The 20413-nt window shown below is 54.5% G+C and overlaps 6 protein-coding genes across 6 annotated transcripts; 3 read left to right on the forward strand and 3 right to left on the reverse strand.

Annotated features, from left to right (window-relative positions):
• Nucleotides 1-712: 712 nt before the first annotated feature.
• Nucleotides 713-2212, forward strand: GLRG_08686 (HIT zinc finger; the record flags this gene model as incomplete). The annotated part of the gene is made up of 1 exon (XM_008099236.1): nucleotides 713-2212. The coding sequence occupies one exon, from the start codon at nucleotides 713-715 to the stop codon at nucleotides 2210-2212; it is 1500 nt and encodes a 499-aa protein (XP_008097427.1).
• Nucleotides 2213-2845: 633 nt separating this feature from the next.
• On the reverse strand, nucleotides 2846-3984 carry GLRG_08687 (CFEM domain-containing protein; the record flags this gene model as incomplete). Its single annotated transcript, XM_008099237.1, has 4 exons — nucleotides 2846-2917; nucleotides 2981-3510; nucleotides 3566-3746; nucleotides 3913-3984. The coding sequence occupies 4 exons, from the start codon at nucleotides 3982-3984 to the stop codon at nucleotides 2846-2848; spliced, it is 855 nt and encodes a 284-aa protein (XP_008097428.1).
• A 4967-nt stretch (nucleotides 3985-8951) lies between these two features.
• On the reverse strand, nucleotides 8952-11799 carry GLRG_08688 (ribonucleotide reductase; the record flags this gene model as incomplete). Its single annotated transcript, XM_008099238.1, has 4 exons — nucleotides 8952-8995; nucleotides 9050-11513; nucleotides 11568-11725; nucleotides 11781-11799. 4 exons carry the CDS (start codon nucleotides 11797-11799, stop codon nucleotides 8952-8954), a joined length of 2685 nt encoding a protein of 894 aa, XP_008097429.1.
• A 1078-nt stretch (nucleotides 11800-12877) lies between these two features.
• On the forward strand, nucleotides 12878-14146 carry GLRG_08689 (TatD family hydrolase; the record flags this gene model as incomplete). Its single annotated transcript, XM_008099239.1, has 3 exons — nucleotides 12878-12931; nucleotides 12995-13172; nucleotides 13227-14146. The coding sequence occupies 3 exons, from the start codon at nucleotides 12878-12880 to the stop codon at nucleotides 14144-14146; spliced, it is 1152 nt and encodes a 383-aa protein (XP_008097430.1).
• A 122-nt stretch (nucleotides 14147-14268) lies between these two features.
• Nucleotides 14269-15801, reverse strand: GLRG_08690 (uncharacterized protein; the record flags this gene model as incomplete). The annotated part of the gene is made up of 1 exon (XM_008099240.1): nucleotides 14269-15801. The coding sequence occupies one exon, from the start codon at nucleotides 15799-15801 to the stop codon at nucleotides 14269-14271; it is 1533 nt and encodes a 510-aa protein (XP_008097431.1).
• Nucleotides 15802-18000: 2199 nt separating this feature from the next.
• On the forward strand, nucleotides 18001-19622 carry GLRG_08691 (basic region leucine zipper; the record flags this gene model as incomplete). Its single annotated transcript, XM_008099241.1, has 2 exons — nucleotides 18001-18292; nucleotides 19090-19622. 2 exons carry the CDS (start codon nucleotides 18001-18003, stop codon nucleotides 19620-19622), a joined length of 825 nt encoding a protein of 274 aa, XP_008097432.1.
• Nucleotides 19623-20413: the final 791 nt, after the last annotated feature.

Consider the following 20413-nt stretch of genomic DNA (forward strand, 5'->3'; position numbering starts at 1 on the left):
GCGGGGCGACCCTGGTTGTGCACTGCCAGTCACTGTCGCCCTCCAACTGGGCACCGGGGGTGGAAATAGAGTAATCAGATCATGCTATGGAGTAGCGGACTGGGTGTTCCTGGCGGACAGAATGAAGTCCTTACTTACACCCACACACAACCTAACGTTGAGGTATTCTCGAGACTGTAATGCATTCGTACGCACCGCACCTTTCCCACTGCCGTATGGGAGCCCATCCACCTGGGGAAGGGGGTTTCCATCGAAGCCAGGGTGAAGAGCAGCTGCTGTTTCTCGAGTGGAGGACCTCCCGTCACACGCCCCCAAGTCTCTACCCAAAGAAATGGTTTGGCATCAAGTATATCGTGTCGAACCATCGTGACAACATCGCCACCGGAAAATTACCATTGGATTTTCCGGGGCCACGCCAGAGAGTGCGCGATGGCCGGGACTGGCTGTTGGACGGGGCCGGGAAAAGGTTTCACCTTGGCTGGAACCGTCATCCTGGTCGCCCGTCGCCGATAAGCCTGAGATAACAGAAAAAGTTCCAGGACGATCTGCCTCCCGGTCTGCCTCATCCTTCAATACGGCGTACTCGACAAGCAATTGAGCCGCGCACTGGACTCTTCATCAATTCGAATCGACACAGTATATAGCCCTGAGCGGACCGACCTTACATACCGCCCTTCTCTCTCGAAACAAGCCTCACAATAGGAAAGCGGCCATGGCCGACCCCCTCCTCACCAGCCTCTGCGCAATCTGCCACACCGAACCCCCCCGATACAAGTGCCCGCGCTGCACGATCCGCACCTGCTCCCTCGCCTGCACGAAGCGCCACAAGGCGTGGTCCTCGTGCAACGGCATCCGCGATGCGACGGCCTATGTGCCGCCCTCAAAGCTCAAGACCGCTGCCGGCGTCGACCACGACTTCAACTTCCTCTCGGGCATCGAGCGCGCCGTGCAGCGCTCCGAAAAGCAGATCGTCGAGGAGAGGCAGCTTCTGCGCCCGGAGGAACTGAGGCCCATCGAGGTCCGCAGCGTCCAGTGGAAGACGGGCCGGGACGGCCGCAAGAAAAGAGTCCTCGTGACAGAAGTGCTGAAGGGAGACGCCGGCGGCGCGAGGCAAGACGCGCTCACGTCGATGCCGTTCAAGAAGAGGTTGGGCCGCTTCGGCATCCTGCTGAGGCGCGCGCCGGTGGGCATGGCGAGACAGAGGGAGAACAGCACGAACTTTAGCAAGGCTTCGGGCAGGATCAACTGGCAGGTCGAGTGGCTGCTTGTCCCGTCCGAGCCCGAGACACCGGAGCGGCAGAAAGGAGAGGACGAGGCTAAGAGGCAAACCAAGAGAATACTGGCCAAGGCGTTTGACGACATGCCGTTGTACAAGGCCTTCGCCGCGGCCCAAAGGTTCTTCCACGACGAGCAGGCAAGGAAGGAACACCAGCGCCAGCAGCGTGACGACGACGGCGACGACGAAGAAGAAGAAGAAGAAGCGCAGGACGGAGCCCACGTCAACACGGGCCGCTCGAAGAAGCGCCGCAAACACCAGCATAAGCCGGGCCAGTCCCTCGCCACGGCCCAGGACACGGAGACGGGCGCCTGGCACCCGGGCCGCTTCTGTATGCAGACCGCCGCGCGCGGCGCGTGGACACCCCACACCGGCGTGGCCCCCTACACTGGCACGACAAAAGAGGAGGAGGCACAGAAGGGCCGGTACGCCTTCTACCTCGCGGGCACGACGTCCGCGGCGACGTCTGCGGCGGGCCGGACCGTCGTGCACGCAGTCGACGCCGCGGCGCCCCTGGGCGACGCGCTGCGTGACATGACGGTCCTCGAGTTTCCCACACTCTACGTCGTCGAGGCCGGCGCTGCGCTGCCCAGCTCCCTCCTGGAGGAAGCGAAACCGGTGCGGCTCGTGCCGCAGAAGCGGAAGCCCGAGACCCAGATGCCGGGCAAGAAGGGCGGCGCCAAGGGGGGCAAGAGGGCGCGCCGCCACCTCGAAGACGGCGAGCTGCCGAGCGACGGGGAGGAGAGCGATGTGCCCGACGGGGACGTCGATAGGTTCGCCGCCGCCGTCGAGCAGATCATCGCCGAGGAAAGCCTGGGCGAGGAGGAGGATGACGACAGCACGACGAGCAGCTCCGGGTCCGACTCGGAGAGTGATGAAGACGTCCAGGCAAGCCTCGCTGCCAAGTTGGCGCTCCTCAAAGGGCAGCAGGCGTGAGATGGTTTGTGTGTGTGTGCGTGAACACAGATAGTGTAAATATTTAATGATACCCTTGAGATGCTGCGGGGCAGTTGGATTGTGTGCAGCCCTTCCACGTTACAAAACATATTACGGACAAGTGACTGGAACGGAACATATCACAATGGCACCACGAGGATACGATGAGCAGCCGCTTGCTTCATCAACTAGTAGAGAAAAGTGTTGCTACTTTTGGACGAGGCGTCCCCAACTACCTTCACCACCATTTGATGGCCAAAATGCCTGCAATGTGCCTTTGATGACTGTTAAAACATCTGTGGACATCACCCGCTAAGTTATTACGTCCCTGATGTAGAGCCGTTCGTATCATCAATCCATCGTTCATTGCCGCCTGAAAAAAGACCGCCAGAAAACTCATAAAGTGTCTGTTTGACCCCCGAAAAAAATTCCGACCACCCACGTTTCAGTATCTCATCTTCCCACTCCATTTCTCTAAAATGTGCCCATCACAACCGTGTCGTGTCGGGTTCATATTGGTAGAAAGGCGAGGATGAATCGGGACGTCGAAACCAAGATTATGGGTCCAGACGGGTATTTGCCGCAATATGCGCGTAGAAAAGCAAGAAAGTTTGAGTCATCCAAGCAGAAAGCTTAGATGAGCATGGCTGCAAAGCCAGCAGCGGCCAAGAAGCCAGCAACCGGGACAGCAGTCTGTTTGGCAGCCTAGGTGGAGTACTGTCAGCTTCGACTGATAGATGAATACGTTGGGGGTCTTGGGTGACTTACGTTGCCGGTCTCAGAGGCGCTGGTGGCCTGGCCACTCTCGGTCGCAGTGGCACCCTCGGTCTGGGTCTCCGTGAGAGTAGCGGTAGAAGCCTCCGAGGCATCGCTGGCCTGACTGGAAACGGCGCTGGAGGCGTCGGAGCCAGTGGGAGTGGACAGGATGGTGGTCATGCCAATGGTGGAGGTAACAACAGTGTCACCATCGGTGATGGTGCTAACAATCGGAGCGGTAGTGACAGGGACACCAGCAACACCCAAGATGGTGGTCTCGCCAACAGAAGTGATGGTAGATCCGTCACTGGTGATGACAGTAGTGAAGGTCGAGGTAGTGACCGGGCTGGGAGTCGCAACCTCACTGCCGCTAGAGACAGGGGGGGTGATGGTGGTCTCACCAACAAGGGTGGTGAGGGTGCTGCCACCAGAGGTGATGACAGAGAAGATCGAAGAGACAACGGGGGCGGCTGTGGCGGTCACAGAGCCAGTGGGCTGAATGACAGTGACACCGGGGGTGGCCTCAACGGCAACACCAGCCTCTGGGTTGTTGTTAGTCCCAAAGAACCAAGCTTGGAAATGGGAAGTGTCACTTACGGCGGCAAAGCTCAATGCCGGCGGCAACAGCCTGCTGGGCGTCACCAGATTGCTGGCAGGACTGGAAAGAGCAGTCGCGGACGCCATAGGTGAAGTCAGGGTTGCGGCAGAGACAGGCGGTATCGTCAGCAGCGCAACCAAGATTGGCGGCAAGGCTTTGCATGTTCTGGATGCAGGTGCTCTGTGTAGGAAAACAGGTCAGAATCCTTGGTGCTTTGAGACACGCAAATTTCGATTCCAAGAACCGCCCAGAATCGGAGCACATTTTTTTCTTTGTGACCAAATCCTGCTGCAATCGAGGCAAAGAGAGAGACGTGCCAAAAGTAGAAACAAGTGAGTATACTTACAGCACAGCCAGCGAGGCTCTGAGCCATGGCACCGGACAGAAGGCCAACACCGAGGTAGATGACAGACTTCATTGTGAATGATTGCTGGTGGGTGGAACTGTAAGTCTGAGTGGAGTGAGTGAAGTGTGACAACTGATGTCGACAATGTGAACCTGTGCAGACAAAGGGTCAGAGAAGCTCAAAATATTGTGACCGAGAGTTGAGGCCAAGAAATAACCAGCGCAAATGCAAGGGCAATGGGAACAAAGAAGCAGGAATACCTGGGGGAAAAGAGCGTTTGTTCTTGAGAAGAAAGCGCAAAGGTTGGCGATGCTGTAGAATGAGAGAGATGATGAAGTGGAAGTGGGAAAAGAAGAATCCTTTGTGCTGGTGGGAAATAGAAGAAGAAAAAGGTGGTGGAGGGTAGGCTGGTTGTGAAGGGTAACAAGTGTAACGCAAATTTGGGAAGCCTCGAATGAGGGAAGGTGCAGTGTGACCGGGGAGGGAAAGAACGAGAAGGAGAACAGGATTAAAATTGCACAGGAGCGCGCACTTTCCTGTGCTGCTGGATTGTTTCTTATTCACCCGGTGATTGAGTAGGCAGAATCCAAATCAAGCTAAACGGGCGGGTGCGCTGTGAAAAGGGGAGTTGGGAATGCAAAGGGAGCCCGCAAGTGATCAACCACCTTTCCCAAGGAGTTTGTGATGGAGAGACATGAGTTATGTGTCGACTTACCTACGATTGAGGTTGATGAATTGTATGTTTTGCTGCGTCTGAAGACTGTCGAGAAGTGTGCTCTGGAAGGTTTTTGAGAACGGAAGTGTAGTATTGACGGGAAAAGTGTTGATCTGGGTGAAGCAGGGTGATGAGTCGAGGCGTCTCGGTTGATAGGTGTTACTGTTATTATTCTAACGCGCCGTACAAAAGGTCACGTGGATTAGAGTACCTGGGCTGGAGATGAATAGGGTGAAGCAGGTAAATAAGAAGGAGGTAGGAGGTGCCTTCCCGGTTTTAAATCAATTGGGGTGTAAATCATGGAGACGCAGTTGGGCTGCACACTGGAAGCAGGCGCGACCTATGAACCCGATGCTGCTCTTTCCCACCCCGAGACTGATTGTAGCTAGCTACCTACCCACCTACCTAGGTACCCTGTTGATCTGGCTTGAGCCTTGTTGTGGTACAGTATCCGTACGCGAGTGACATCTCTCATCGATGAACGTCACCAAATATTACCCTTGCACACTGCTGGATTCGCCTCTTGCGCTTGCTCTGACGTTGACATGGCGCTAGCCAGCAAACGAGAGGCCACCCGAAGCCAAGGTGGTAGCAGTCTGCCGGTGTGGATATCTGACATGGTATCATTCGCCTAGTGCTGCAGTAGAATGGCGCCGGATTGACGTCCACAACTCTCGGCCCCATGCAAAGCTTATTGCTCCACGTAGGTCTGGCAGAAAACCCTGCTAAAGAAATCATACTTCAGCCACAGATGCCGGGCAGCATCTTGATTCAAAGCCGCTGCCGAGATCTGAGAGTCACCGGCGCGGTGGCTGGCAGACCAGGTGAAAACTGGTTATGCTTTTCCTTGGAAGGCAGGCAGCTGATACCTCACCTTGAACAACAACAAGAGATTACGCTATCTATTTACACGGAGGGATTAGCTCCCGTCAAGGTGTCTCAATGCAATGCCTCGACGCCCTGCTGTTGCGGGTCAACACGGGCTGATCGCAAAGAAGTGTTGAAGCCGTGACCTGCTTTCGGGCTCGAACGTGATCCTGGCTAAGACCGAGTCTCCTGAAATCCCCAGCCGGCTCCTAATCAAACACAGCTGCTGAAAATCCCGATCCGAGCTTCCAAGAAGTCACAACAAGATGCGGCGCCATATGTTATTGTTGGGTCCGAGCTCTAACCCACTTTGATCGCAATGTTATCAGATAGTTTTCTTGGGAAGGCTGGGAGCGGGGGTTTTGACGGGAAGCAAATCCGGTTACTCCTCGTGCACGATTCCATGCTCCCAGGCAACCGGAAGGAGATGCGTTCTCCTGCAGGAGGCACATCGAGAGGCGGTAAGATTTGACGTTTGCGTTTGGGATTCGTTCGGCTTCAGGATACACACGTAGCAGCTTTTTTCACCACGACCGTCTTGATTTGAATGCCTTGTGGTGAATGCGTTTGCAACCTCACCGCGTAGAACAGCCATCAACTTGGAAGGGGCAGCTGGCATTCGGCGGTCAGCCCATGGTGACGCTGACAAGATGCACAGCAGCAGGTTATGGCAAGTAACAATGGAAGAAAGCACCGTTGCGGGCCGGATGCTGCTTGGCCATAGAGGGGAAGTCATGGTTAGAATCAAGGAAAGAGATGCTAGCAGGGGTGGGTCGTCATTGCGCGGCCATCCAGCACCAAGGGTGAATGAGGTCAATGCCACACAAGAGACCTCGTCTGATTCGCTTAATGATTCCTGGAGCTGCATCGGGTGGGCTCTTGATTGGACAGAGTTTGCCAAAAAGGAAAGGACAGGAAATGGGAACGACAGGGGGGCATTTGGGAATCGAAAAAAGTCAATTCCCGCATTCCAACCAAGTTCATCTCATATCTCACTTGTTCTTTACTGTCTGCCATGGGAACACACACTCGATGACCGCGAGCCGGTGCTTTTCTGCGAGTCGACCTTGATCCCAGTAAAGAAACAAAAAACCGACTCAAGTTGCTGTCATGACATACAAGCACATCATTTCCAAGCTAGGCTCTCGCTCGAAGACACAATAGGCCTAAAAGCCTACAACTATACCGCGCTATTCGTCGATAGAGCGTTGGCAACGCGGCGCCTGGAGATATGTACATGGCAGTAGGTACTTCGTACCTGTCTCGGTAGCACCGGCACCAGCTCTGCATCGCGCTTTCTGTGTCGGCACATCCGTCAGGTACCGTCCGCTCTGGGGGTGCCCAACGTTGCGCTGTCTCTTTGGCCACTCCAGAGGCTGGTTGCTGCCAAGGCCTCTTGGCAGGATCTTGTCGGTATGGCACCCGTCCTCAGCTTGACAAGGATCTGTCGCGCAATCAAAAAAAGTCCCAACCATTTTCTCTCTCTCTCTTCTTTCTCTTCCGCCCCCAACGCTAAGCCAGCGCAGGCAGTTGGCCTCTAGAACGAGAAGACCTATAGCTAGCTCTTACCCAGCATCGTTGGATGGCAGTGGTGTCTCACACTTGAGAGTCGGAGAATGTGCAGCAATATTGGGTCATACTTCGCAATCAGACTAAAGGAACAATCATTGAATCCTGATATGTTAACGCCTTCGACCTTCACACTCATCTTGAACACGTCTCCATCGCGCTATGTATTGCCTAGCTCTGAGGGGAGACTCTGACGTATTAGACTCTTCAGTAGCTTATTCATATTACCCACATCGCACCTCGCCTGATGATCTGAACGACACCAGCCACCGGCTCCACAGCCGCGGCCCCTAAGAACCAACAATGGATCACGGCTTGCTCCGGAGACCGCTGGAATCCTACTCTTCGACGGTCTCTTGCTGGCCTTGTCAGCGAAACAAAGAGAACCTGCCATTGGGGACTCTGATGTGCTGGTAGCAAATATGCGATGCGTATCGAGAAAAGTGTGTCATCCCTGCCGACTCCCGAACTACTTACAATCCATGTGCGGATCGATACGTTCCTCCCCCATATTCCAGACCCCTCCCGTCCACACTTCGTACTTCTTTGGATATGCTCTCCCCTTTGTGTTGCATTAAGGAGCAGACAGCCGCCTGTCCCACCCCCACCACCTTCCTCCGTGCTATCTAAGAAAGTGCGACCGTTGTGTTGTCTTTCCAAGTGGCACGAAGCAAACAGCCGAAAATATTGCGAAACAAATAAGCAACGGCCCAGGTGTTACACGCAAATATATGAGATGTCCACGAGAGTAGCCAGACCTTACGACAAGATGAGGGTCGGTGATTGCACGCAAGTATGTTCTTGAGAAGGGTCTGAAGAAAGATTTGCGACAGAGAGAGAGAGAATGGCCTAGTGCGGGTTTACTGCTAGCGGAGATGAGCTTCGCGGCTTGGCGACACATGGGACCGACGAAAGACGCGGTTGGAGACGGTGAACCCGTTTGTTGTGGGCGAGTTAGAAATAATACTCATCGACACTGAAAGCGGGAACACGACAATCTTACTACCAGGAAAGTAAACGACAACTCCCCCACGAAAGCGAATGCTCGAGCTGCGGGTCTCTTGATCTTTTCGGGCCGGTTCCTAATGCCGAAATGCGAGCGACACCCTGTGGTGATGTGTCCACCGCCATCTATTGCCATCATCAATGCATGTTCTGGTCGGTCTATGTATGGCCAAGTCCGAAAGCCGATCTCGAAGCCTGACAAGCGTGACGATCTCCACTGTCTTTGTCTACTCTTGTACAGTCGAGGGTTCCAGCTTGTCCGTAATGTTGTTGTGATCGGTAATTCGGCAAGCTCCCGCTCGTAATATGCAATGTCTATCTGGGCTAGCTAGCTGAAGGAGAAGAATGAGGGGCACACGGAAGGAAGTTGTCGCCACGCAATAGGGTTGGCCAGACCCAAACGTTATCCTTGTCTTTCGCGTCTCTCCCCGGCTGTTTTGTTTGCTGTCGTCGGCATGACAGGGCAAGGTGACCTCGGAGGGGGAGGGAGGTGTTTCCGAACCGTTGGAGGTTTTGACAATCACCGATAGAAGCCCTTTAATCAAAAACAAAACGAAACGATTTTACTACTTACTGCTCAGAGACGAGCAACCAACCCAAACCCTGCCTGCCCAAACGCCGAACAGTGTGCTGCTGGAATATCCATACGCAGCTAATACATGATGTACCCAGCACGATAATCCAGTCCATGGGCTAGTGTGCCTCTGCAGACCGCTGTGCGTCAAACAATTACAGATACGGTGTCCATGACCAATGCCACCCTTAGGCCCCAAATCAACTATTACCAACGTGATCCCGTAGTAAAATGCCCGAACCTCCTCATGTGCCATCAGCTCGTTTCATCAAGCATCAAAATCCATCATGCCTACTACTCATGCTCTCTCTAACCGCTGCACATGACGCAGGATTCGGGGTTCTCAATGCTGCCTTTTACTACGTTAGCAAATGCTTCATTGACGGGCTGCTTGTTTGATGACTTACAGGCAAGAACAGCCTCGGAGTAGATGTCCATCTCACGCTCCTTGCTGTCTTCGGTCTTGTCCTCGACATCAGGGGTCTTGCTCTCGGCAATGCCGAGCTCCTCGATCTTGAGCGCCTCCACAGGGTCAGTAGGCAGGGCACGAGGGCTGTCACCCTCAGCCACATCAGCCCTCATGGTATCAGGCTTCTGCGCGGGAGCAGACCGCGGGGGAGGGGTGACGCTGGGTGTGGGAATGCCATTGTCTTGTGCAGAAGATTCCTTCTTGGCATACATAGGCCGAGGGACGTTCACGACGGGAGCAGCGACATGACCAGGGGGCGGCGCGCGCTTCTTGAGGACCTTGCCGACGGCGCTGTCGGCAACCTTCAATGCCTCTTGGTCGACGGTGAACTGGATGGGCGCGGCAGCAGCCTGCGTGCGCAGGTAGTACATGCCCGTCTTCAGACCGAGCTTCCAACCAGCGAAGTGCATGCTGGTGATCTTGCCCATAGTTGGGTCCTTCATGTGGATGTTAAGCGACTGCGACTGGTCGATGAAGGCACCACGGTCGGCAGCCATCTGCACGACGGTACGCTGGGAGATTTCCCAAACGGTCTTGTACAGTGCTTTGACCTCGGTAGGAATGTTGGGGATGTTCTGAATAGAACCGTTCTCGGCAATAATACGGTTCTTCATAGCATCGGACCACAGGCCCATATCGACGAGGTCCTTCAAGAGCCAAGGGTTGACTACCTGAAACTCGCCAGCAAGGACACGGCGCTGATAGATATTCGAGGTGTAGGGCTCGAAGCACTCATTGTTGCCCAAGATCTGAGAGGTGCTGGCAGTCGGCATGGGCGCGACAAGCAGAGAGTTGCGGACACCGTGCTGCTTGATCTGCTCCTTCAGAGCATCCCAGTCCCAGAGATCCGAGGGCTTAACATTCCACATGTCGTACTGGAGGATGCCCTGAGAAACAGGGGAACCCTCGTACGTCTCGTAGGGACCCTCCTCCCTGGCCAACTGCACCGACATGGTAAGGGCAGCGTGGTAGATTGTCTCGAATATCTTCTTGTTGAGGTCACGAGCTTCGGGGGACTCAAAGGGCATGCGGAGAGCCAAGAAGGCATCGGCAAGACCCTGAACACCGAGACCAATGGGGCGGTGGCGCATGTTGCTGTTGCGAGCCTCCTGGACCGGGTAGTGGTTGACGTCGATAATTCTGTTGAGGTTACGAACAACGACCTGGGTGACCTCGTGGAGCTTCTGGAAGTCGTAGACACCCTCGTTGTAGTCAACGAAGGTGGGCAGGGCGAGCGAGGCCAGGTTACACACAGCGACCTCATCAGGCGCGCAGTATTCGATGATCTCAGTGCAGAGGTTGGAGCTACGGATAGTACCCAGGTTCTTCTGGTTGCTCTTGCGGTTGGCAGCATCCTTGTAGAGCATGAAGGGGTTGCCGGTCTCGGTCTGAGCCTCGAGAATGGCATACCAGAGCTTTTGGGCCTTGATGGTCTTGCGACCCTTGCCCATCTGCTCGTACTTCTCGTACAGGGCCTCGAACTCCTCCCCGTAGCAGTCGGCAAGACCAGGACACTCGTTGGGGCACATGAGAGTCCAGTCTCCGTTCTTCTCCACTCTCTTCATGAAGAGATCGGGGATCCAAAGAGCGAGGAAAAGGTCGCGGGCGCGGACCTCCTCCTTGCCATGGTTCTTGCGAAGATCCAAGAAGTCGAAGACGTCAGCGTGCCAAGGCTCGAGGTAAATAGCAAAAGCACCGGGGCGCTTGTTGCCACCTTGGTCGACGTAGCGAGCAGTGTTATTGAAGACACGGAGCATGGGAACGACACCGTTAGAGGTACCGTTGGTGCCAGCAATGTAAGAGCCGGTAGCGCGGATGCGGTGGACATTGAGACCAATGCCACCGGCCATTTTGGAGATCATAGCGCAGGTCTTGAGGGTGTCGTAGATACCCTCGATAGAGTCCTCCTTCATATCGACAAGGAAGCAAGAGGACAGCTGAGCCTGAGGGGTGCCGGCGTTGAAGAGTGTAGGAGAGGCGTGAGTAAAGAACTTGCTCGACATCAGGTTGTAGGTTTCGATGACGCGTTCAACGTCATCGCCCCAGATGCCCACAGCGACACGCATGATCATGTGCTGAGGTCTCTCGGCAATCTTGCCGTCAAGCTTCAGGAGGTACGATCTCTCCAAGGTCTTGAAGCCGAAGTATTGATAGTTGAAGTCGCGGTCGTAGACGATGGCAGAGTCAAGCTCCTCCTTATGTCTCATGACGGCGTCATATGTGTCCTTTGCAATCATGGGCGACGGCTTGTTGTTCTTGGGATTGACGTAGTGGTAGAGGTCGCTAACAACAGAAGACCATTGCTTCTTGGTCTGCTTGTGGAGGTTGGAGACTGCGATACGAGCAGCGAGGATGGCGTAGTCGGGGTGGGTGACGGTCATGTAGGCAGCAGTCTCAGCGGCCTGTGTACGATATTGTTAGTATTTGATTTGTGAGACGCGAGGGGTGGTCCTTACCAAATCGTCAAGCTGCACAGTGGTGACACCACCATAGACACCGGAGATGACCTTCTGAGTGATGGCAACGGGGTCGACATGGTCCATGTCGAGGCCATAGCATAGCCTCGAAACTCTGGCAGTGATCTTATCGAACTGGACACGCTCCTGGCGTCCATCTGCACTGAATTAGCCCCCGGGGTCTTTTGAGTCACAAGTCTGAACTGAACGTACCGCGCTTTCTCACAAACATTGTGCCTGAGTAGGGCTGTGAGAATATGGGAGATGGGGTTGTTCTGTCGTCTCGCAGGAGACGTAGACCACTCGGAAGTGCGAAGGCGTAAAGGATAACTGTGCAAGAGGGGTATCAGAAGCACCAAGAATCACGATGGTATCTGGTGCAGGAAGAAGAAGAAGAAGAAGAAGTCGTCAAGAGTAGCTGGTGTTTGAGTTGTGCAGGAGGGGGGGAGAGAGGAGCAGCAGGTTCCCAGAAGGTGCTGCAGATACTTATGGCAGGCCGGGTTCGCGTAGAAACGCGTCGACGCCAAATGACTTTTAGCGCGACTGGACAGGGGCCGGGGGGTAGGTTCAAGGCATCAATAACAGATTGGTTAGGAAGAAGTGGCTTTAGGCCTTGACTGTCAGGCATCTCCATCCGTGCCCCCTCGGTTCACGTTCGCATCCCCGAGCCAACAATCAATGGAACACGCTTGAAGCTTTTTGCAACGCAAGGTACCTCATCTTTTCATAGTGGCAGCCAGGCTCTTGCAGCTGCGACCACTTGACTAATGTCGCGACTAGCTTGGAAATCAATTCTGACAAAAGTCCAAACCCCACTGTGGATGTCCATTCTGATTCAGGCGCGGGTTGGTTGCCAGTTGCAACGAGACATGATTTCACTCCATGTGAATGTCTTGCTTGCAACGCATCTAGTATCTTTAATTGGATTTTTAATGTGCTTGAGTGCACGCGTTTTGGTAGCCTACCCCACCTAAGTGACGCGATATACTTTAATGGGGTTGTCTGTAGCCACTTTACGCGTCCACCCTGCTCGAGCCTGCCCTTGCAGACGCTCGCTGCATCACGGTATCACGTGACGGAGGCCAAAATCAATTAGATGGCCTCTGTTTGACGATGAGGCCAAACGACGCTATAGCTATATCTACCAGCCCTTTCTCTTCTTTCTTAGAACCGTCTGATGAATATTGAATCGTTACCATCATAAATCCATGAGGGTCTCATCTCTCGGTTTCACCAGAGCACGGCCACCCACTCTCATCCAGTTTCTGCCCAGAAGGGCCTTTCTCCAGTCATCATCGTTTATAGTCACAATGGCAACTCCCGCAGAGTCACCCCAGTCGGCCTACCAGCCTCGGTATATTGATGTGTGTACTCACCACTGCCCTGACAACCTGTACTCCAGAGTAATGACCTCCAGCACCCAGTAGATCGGCATCAATTTGGCCGATCCCATTTTCCGAGGTCTGCATCACGGCAAGCAACGTCATCCCGATGACCTTGAAGGCGTCATCTCAAGAGCAAAGGAAGTTGGGTGCTCCAAGCTGATCGTTACGGGCTCCGACTTTACTAGCTCTAGAGACGCTCTGGAAATTGCCAAGCAGTATCGTGAGTCACGCGTGGTCAAAGGTTGCCCCGGTCACTTCTGACCTCGTTCCACAGCCGGCGTCGTATACACGACGATTGGGATTCACCCGTGTAGCAGTGCGGTATTCAGCAGCTCCGGCGAAGCCGCCGAGGGCATGCACACTGACCCGGACCCATCCAAACCTATCCCGGACACCCATGAACCAGACCCCACCAAGACGGAGGCCATTATCAGCGAGCTCCGTGACCTTATCAAGGACTCAACTGCCTCCAAATCCGGCCTCGTCGCCTTTGGCGAGTTCGGCCTCGACTATGACCGTCTGCACTACTGTTCCAAGACCATTCAGCTCCACTCTTTCGCCGCACAGCTCGATCTCGTCCTCGAGACGAAGCCCCAGCTGCCCCTCTTCCTTCACTCGAGGGCCGCCCATGATGACTTCGTACGCCTGCTCAAGGAGAAGTTCGGCGAAAGACTCGAAAACCTCGAGAAGGGCGGCGTGGTCCATAGTTTCACTGGCACCATCGAGGAGGCCAGAGAGCTGATGGACCTCGGCTTGTACATTGGCATCAACGGTTGTAGCTTCAAGACCCAGGAGAACTGTGAAGTCGTCAGGCAGATCCCGCTTGACAGGATGATGATCGAGACCGACGGCCCATGGTGCGAGATCCGGCCGAGCCATTTCGGTTTCAAGTATCTCATCGAGAAGAAGCCCGAGGCCAACGGTACCATGGACGGGGCTGCAATACAGGAACCTGCTCAGGGGCCTCCTCAGGGTAAGAAGCGGAGCCATAAGAAGGAGCCCGAAGTTCCCGAACGCTTCAAGGTCGTCAAGAAGGAGAAGTGGGAGGAGGGCGCCATGATCAAGGGCCGGAACGAGCCCTGCATGATTGAGCGTGTCGCCAAGGCTGTGGCGGGCATCAAAGGAGTGGAAGTCGAGGACATCTGCGAGGCAGCTTGGAGAAGCACTGTCAAGGTTTTCGCTGTCGATCGCTAGACACATAGATGGGTGAAGAATTTTGTTGGGGGGTATCAAGCTCATTTTTGAAGAAATACAAGCGCTCAAGGTCAGAGCCGCATCATACGGGGCGATCCCTCTATAACAACCAGATCCTGCTCTTATAAACCGGAGCCCTTGTGCCCCCGGATCCTGCCATGTCTGACGGCCCCCACAGTCACGCCCTCTTCGCCCGTCAGCCACCCCGGCATCCGCTCTCCGGCGATGATACCGTTCTCTACCAACTGCCGTATGCCAGCAAACACATGGGGCCCATGAAACGTTAGCTTCACGTTCGGTACCCAGATTGAGGCATCGGGACGGGGCCGATTCTCCCCGGCGTCCGAATCGTCTTCGAAAGAAATCTCAGCGTTGCTCCTCCGGCCACCTTTTGGCTTACTCGTCCCGGCGTCTGCCTCATCTCCAGGACCTCGCTCGGTGCCCATTGGAACACTCTGAGAGCTGTTAGGAAACGGATCTTCAATGACGATATCAACACGCTCGATGCCCAAGCCGTCGTCGATTTTGGCCGTGTCTCCGAACCTCGCCTGTGCACACAGCCGAGCTCTTTTAGCAAACTTCTTGGCGTCGTCGGGGCCATCCGCTTTCCGTTTCGAGTTTGGCTTTGTGGCAGACTCCACGGCATCGTCTGACGATTCCTCTGATAGTGGCGGAGTTGGTAGAATGGAATCAAGCGGTGACTCGTTCTTCTTCTTATCGGCGTAGATGCCCCACCCTCCACCGGCCGCATTTGTCCGCCCAACGCCTCTAACATGCAACAGCGCATCTAGATTCTTGGTTGATATATTGGTGGGTTTGAGAGTATACCTTTCCCGCGGCCGGGAAAGAGCCTTTGGTATGCCCTCTACAACCAAGCTGCGGAAACTCTTGGACTCGTTCGCTCCTAGTGAGCCCACGGCTTGTGATTTTGATAGATAGACGAAGGGTGATGCGTCGGGGAAGGCAACATAGAGCGTCCGTGAGCTGTCAAAGTTAGAGTCCGTTGGTGGGAGGCCGCTGCTTAGATGTGTCATGCTCGTGCTATAAGGGGACTCGACGAGAAAGATGCGCAGTATTGAGAGAGCAAGCCCTTGAGGCCGGTGAAAGTGGTAATGGGCTTTAACGTCGGGTAAGACATGGGCCTGGAGGCTTTGGATGAAGGAAGACGGATGAAACCGAGGGAGGATCAGGGACTCCTTGTCGACTTCGTGAGGTTGTTCCTCGTCATCCAAATACGAGGTTTCTTTGAGCGGTGCGATGCGATAGGCGGTCCATTTCTGTGATGTGGGATGATCTTGGAGATACTGAGCGTCCGCCAGGGCCATTTGGTACAGGGTCAGACCATGCTGCCAGTCCCCTTCGGTGATGCGATCAAGAACCTCTCTCTTGGACCCCTTTCTGTGCTGTAGGTCCGCATAGACAGCCCGCAATTCCTCTATCGACGAGGCCGGGGGGTAAAATCCGTCACCGTCGTCCTCTTCACCCAGAAGTGGTGCGCACAGCTGGGCATTGTCGTCATTCAACCACTCAAGAGCCAAAAATAACAAAGAAGGGCGAGATAGGCGGCTTAAGATTTTCTGGACCGCCAGATTAGACGGCGGAAGTCGCACATCTGACGACAGGCGTCCTTTGGTCGGGATGGAGAAACGCGCCATGGCGGTCACAACATGCCAGCAGGCTAACTGATATCGGATGCGGTAGTATTGGCAAGTTAATGCCTTGGTTGAACCGAAATATACCACCTGCGAAATCTCGGATGCCAAAAGAAAGATTACTGTGATAGTGTGGGTGTCAGTTATCTCGATCGTCGAGGCTGAAGTAATTAAGCGGAGGCGCGCTCTACGTCGTAGTTACAGAACAACGAAGACGCGTCGCAACTGTCAGTAATTGCGCACGGGCCTTTTGCCGTGGGGCCGCCAGGTAGGATTGAGTGAGCAGGGAAAGGCAGAAAGCCGATAGAATCCGAGGCCTAAGTAAGCCACTGTCTTCCAGCCGGGGCCAGGTGGACATGCCAGGCGATGGCAGCGGCCCATAACAATAACAACCCAAAAGCTGACAGTGGAGTGTTTAGAAGCTAGGAACTATGGAGTTAGAGTTTGCAAGGCGCTGCGGCCTGGCTGCGCGGTAAACCAACTCCCCGAATAGGAATGGCACTGGTGAGTTGCAGATTGCAGCGGCTACAAGCACCATCGGGTCTATTTGCCCGAGTGAGGCCGGTGGTGCTTCCGAGGGTCGGAAGGGGCTGCAGCATTGCTTAGAAATCCAGACTTAAGGGTCCTTTTACAAGACGATGCACATGCACGCGCCAGAGCAAGGGTTACACCAGAAACCCGCGACAAGCCCCAGACTAGACCCATTCGAGTCATAGTGGTCCCGGGATTTCATCGTTGACGACGAGGACGTGGCTGGTTGTGTCAGTCCAGCCATTGTTTGACGGGAACGTGGGTATTGAGTTTACCGTCGGTACTGGGTGCCACCTTGATCGAGATGTAGGTAAATTAGAAATGTTGTCCTACTTTGGCTTGTTAGGTAGATGAAGCCGATTCGTAATTTCCTCGAACCCACACACCAAACCCTACCTCGCACTGGATTCTGTCAACAAAAAAGGTGTGCCTTGAACCTGGGAATTTAAGAATGTGAGTCGTAAGATGGAAGAACAAATGTTCGACGTTGTGCATCTGAAACCATACTTTTCGCGTGGATAGGTAACAAAGCATGACGCCCTGGATCATGTTTATCCGCCAAAGATACGAAAGACGCAAACCCCAAAACGAGCAGGTTAGTCCAGAGATGCAATGCGCAATTACCGTGGGGCACCAGTACATCGGCGAAGCGATGATTCATGGGTGCGGCATGGACCAGTGATGACGGATTGGTGAAGAGAGAGAGGGGCTTGGAGCCGGGGTTGGGTTCCTGCTCCATCATTCGCGGTCCCGGTGTCTGTCGGCAAAGGCATACGGAATGAAATGCGAGCGAAAAGGGTATTCGGAGAGTACCTACAGAGACCTAGGCCGCCTGTCTCCGAGGGATGAACTTTCCACATGTGATTGGTCATAGTCCCGATAGAGCACGTCCCCATGTGGGGGGCTCATCAGGTCACCGCGCTCCCAGCCCAGGCTTTTGTGCGTGGGTGTGTACTGTGTAGCATGTCCGGCCACACCAACTCTTACTACAGCGGCACGCAGCTGTGTGGGGTGACCTACAGTGAAATGAACAGACCACCAGCCAATGACTGCAGTCAGCCGTCACCGCGGAGCATGTTCGGGGCCCTCCTGAGGGGGAGGGGCCAGAAAAAGTCGCGCTGTTGGGTAAAGAAGTTGACTAATGTTATCCACTTGGCGCCTCCGAACAAAGGCTTCATTCTCGCTCAATTTGACTTCTCTTCCCCCATCTCATCCACTTCACCCTGAACTACTCAGCAGTCCAACCCGCAACTGAGACGAGCCTCGCCCTCACGAACCAAGCAGTCGTCGACGCAATCATCTGACCGGCACGTTCAGTATCTCGCGCCCTCGCCAAGTTGTCATTTGACATCTATCCGACCCGACGCCGGATTTACCCCTCCATCTTCGTTGACCTTAGTGACAAGAGGTTTGGAATCGATCTCGGTCCTCGAATCGCACGCACTATTTTTAATTGCTTGGGGCTCCAGTACGACCACAAGTAGCCCACTCCCTCCAAACGCTATCGTCGCCATCCTTGACAGCATTCTACAACCACAAAACAACTCGACTACCTCGCTCTGGCGTCGACTTGGACGAAGCCTCTTCGCTCCTCTGCCTTCTTGTCACCCTGACCGGAAGAACCCGATCTCGCAATATACCAGAGCCTTCACCGGCCTCGGCCTCGCGATAATGTCGCCTTACACCAGCACTGGCGGTGGGCGTGCGCCCAACGTGTCTCGCTACCTGCGCGACCTTAACACCGTTAAGGAGCCCGCCGCTGCCGAAGAGAATTTCACCTTCGAGGAGGACCTCGCCATCTTCACTAACACTCAGTTTTTCGACTACGATTCTGGCCAGCACACCGATTACCAGGCACCGGCCAAGAAGCCCGAGATCGCTGAGCCCCAGGCTCCCTCCAGCGCCGCCACGGAAGAACTCACATCTCCCATTGGCGATTTCAATGTCGACTTTTCCATGCCAGGTGAGACGAGAATTTTGGTTTTTTGTTCATGCTCTACGGCGCCTTTCTGAGGAGCCGATATTACTGTTGCGAGTTTCTGTCTTCCTCAAACAAGCTATATATTTGTCGCTTGCTTTGCTGTTTAAATGCACTCCACAACAGCTCGTCTACCTCAGTCTTTGGATGTCGCTTCACAAGACTCTTCAGCCAGCCGTCGCCGCCCGATTGCCATCGGACTAATGGGAAACTTGTGGTAATTCACAATTCAAATGAGTCAAGCGGCTTCTCTGAACTTTAACCCCAGTTCCCGGCGACCAACTCAACTCTCCTTCGGGGTCGCAGCCAAGCACATGCGACCGACCGCCTTATCGCCAGCCAGCCGGCCTTCAAATCCGTCGTTCTTTACCCCACCCTGTTCATGCGCGGCCCATGTTTCATTCAGACCTCTTGATTGGGGAGGCTCGGCTGCTGCTTTTTATGCAGGTTGCCGGCCTGCGTTGTTGAGGGAGAGGCGCGACTCCAGGATTGGGCTTACAAATTGCCCGGACGGGGGATGGTGCAATACCCCGTGACTTATCGTCATCGACCCTAGCAGGGGTAACGACCATGTCGGCAGCCGCCATCCGATACCGATCAAGCAAGTGCTATGGTCAACGGCGTTGGTATTCTATCATTTAGGCTCGTCGATGCGATTGTTCCTCTGAACAAGCGCTATCCGCCCGTCTTCCCCTTCATCCTGCCGTCTCGCCGACGCCACGATGCCAGGAACTGATAAACTCCTGCATTGAACCATCCATTCTGACCATGAACAATGACAGGCGAATTTAACTTTCACGATTTTACCAACCCCTACCCTGCCTCGGGCGTCCCGTCCTTCGCTGAAGGCCTGGGTAACCTTCAACCTCTCCAGCCTAATCCTCAAACTACCTACGCACCGCCCCCCGTCTCCCAGCACTATGGCGCCCCTACACCGAGGGCCTCCGAGGCCAGAACCCCGGAATCTCTAAATGGTGTCAGCAGAAATGGCCAGAACTTCGAGGAGCAGTCCCGTATCGCGGCTGAAGAAGACAAGCGCAGAAGGAACACCGCTGCTTCCGCCAGGTTCCGCATCAAGAAGAAGCAGCGTGAGCAGGCCCTGGAGAAGAGCGCCAAGGAGATGTCCGACAAGGTCTCCGCTCTTGAGCAGCGCATCAACCTCCTCGAAACCGAGAACCGCTGGCTCAAGAACCTCGTCATGGAGAAGAACGAGGGAAACGAAGACATCGCCGCCTTGCTGAGGGAGTTCCAGAACAAGCAACCCAAGTCGACCACGGCATCCTCGGGTTCCGCCAAGGCGGAGGAGTCAAAGTAAATGGGAGGAGACTCTATCACCAACAGGAGGCACAGCCCCTCGACGACTGATGTCTGTATGTAATGCGTTTCATGGTCAAGACATTGGGGGTTTTTGGCACCATCCGGAGTTTGATACTACAGAGGGATGAGACTACTGCGCGGGCGGGTTTACGGATGGGAACTAGAGAGAGGGGAAGAACGGGCGGGTTTATTGAGCGTCTCTGTTTTTGTTTACCTACATGTGATGACATTAAACACATACCTGCACGGACTCATGATTTGGGGATCGTGATAAGACTATGTCACAGCAATGAGTTATCTTGATGCGTTTGTTTACCCTACGTCTATTGACTATTACAACTACTTCGTTTTTATCACAAGAGACTGATGAGGCTCAGAAGCTCCGAGGCTCTGCCGTTGAAAGGGACTCAAATCTCAACATCCCGCAAGTCGAAGGCGCAATTCTGTCCCCGCAACATAAGAGTTCAACCACCCAATACGCGTAAGCCCCCGCCCCGCCCCTTTATTCTGTTGGATATTGGACGGGTAAGGCATGACAGTCAGGTTGACTATCATTCAATCTCTATCCGTCCCTCGCCGGGAAAGGACCAGAACTGCGCGCCAAAAGTCCGTGGATACCTGGCTCGGTCCGGTTTAATGTAGGAGGGTTACATTTGCGGGACCATTGGCTGTTGGGCTCGGGGTTGCCATTTCGTGTTGGACCGACTTCAAGAAGAAACATCAGAAGCGAAGGGGCTAGGGAGTCGAGGGGAAGGGCGGGTGAGAAAGAAAGAAAGCAAGGAATAAAAG

Source organism: Colletotrichum graminicola (assembly GCF_000149035.1).
Source record: "Colletotrichum graminicola M1.001 genomic scaffold supercont1.40, whole genome shotgun sequence".
Lineage (NCBI taxonomy): Eukaryota > Fungi > Ascomycota > Sordariomycetes > Glomerellales > Glomerellaceae > Colletotrichum > Colletotrichum graminicola.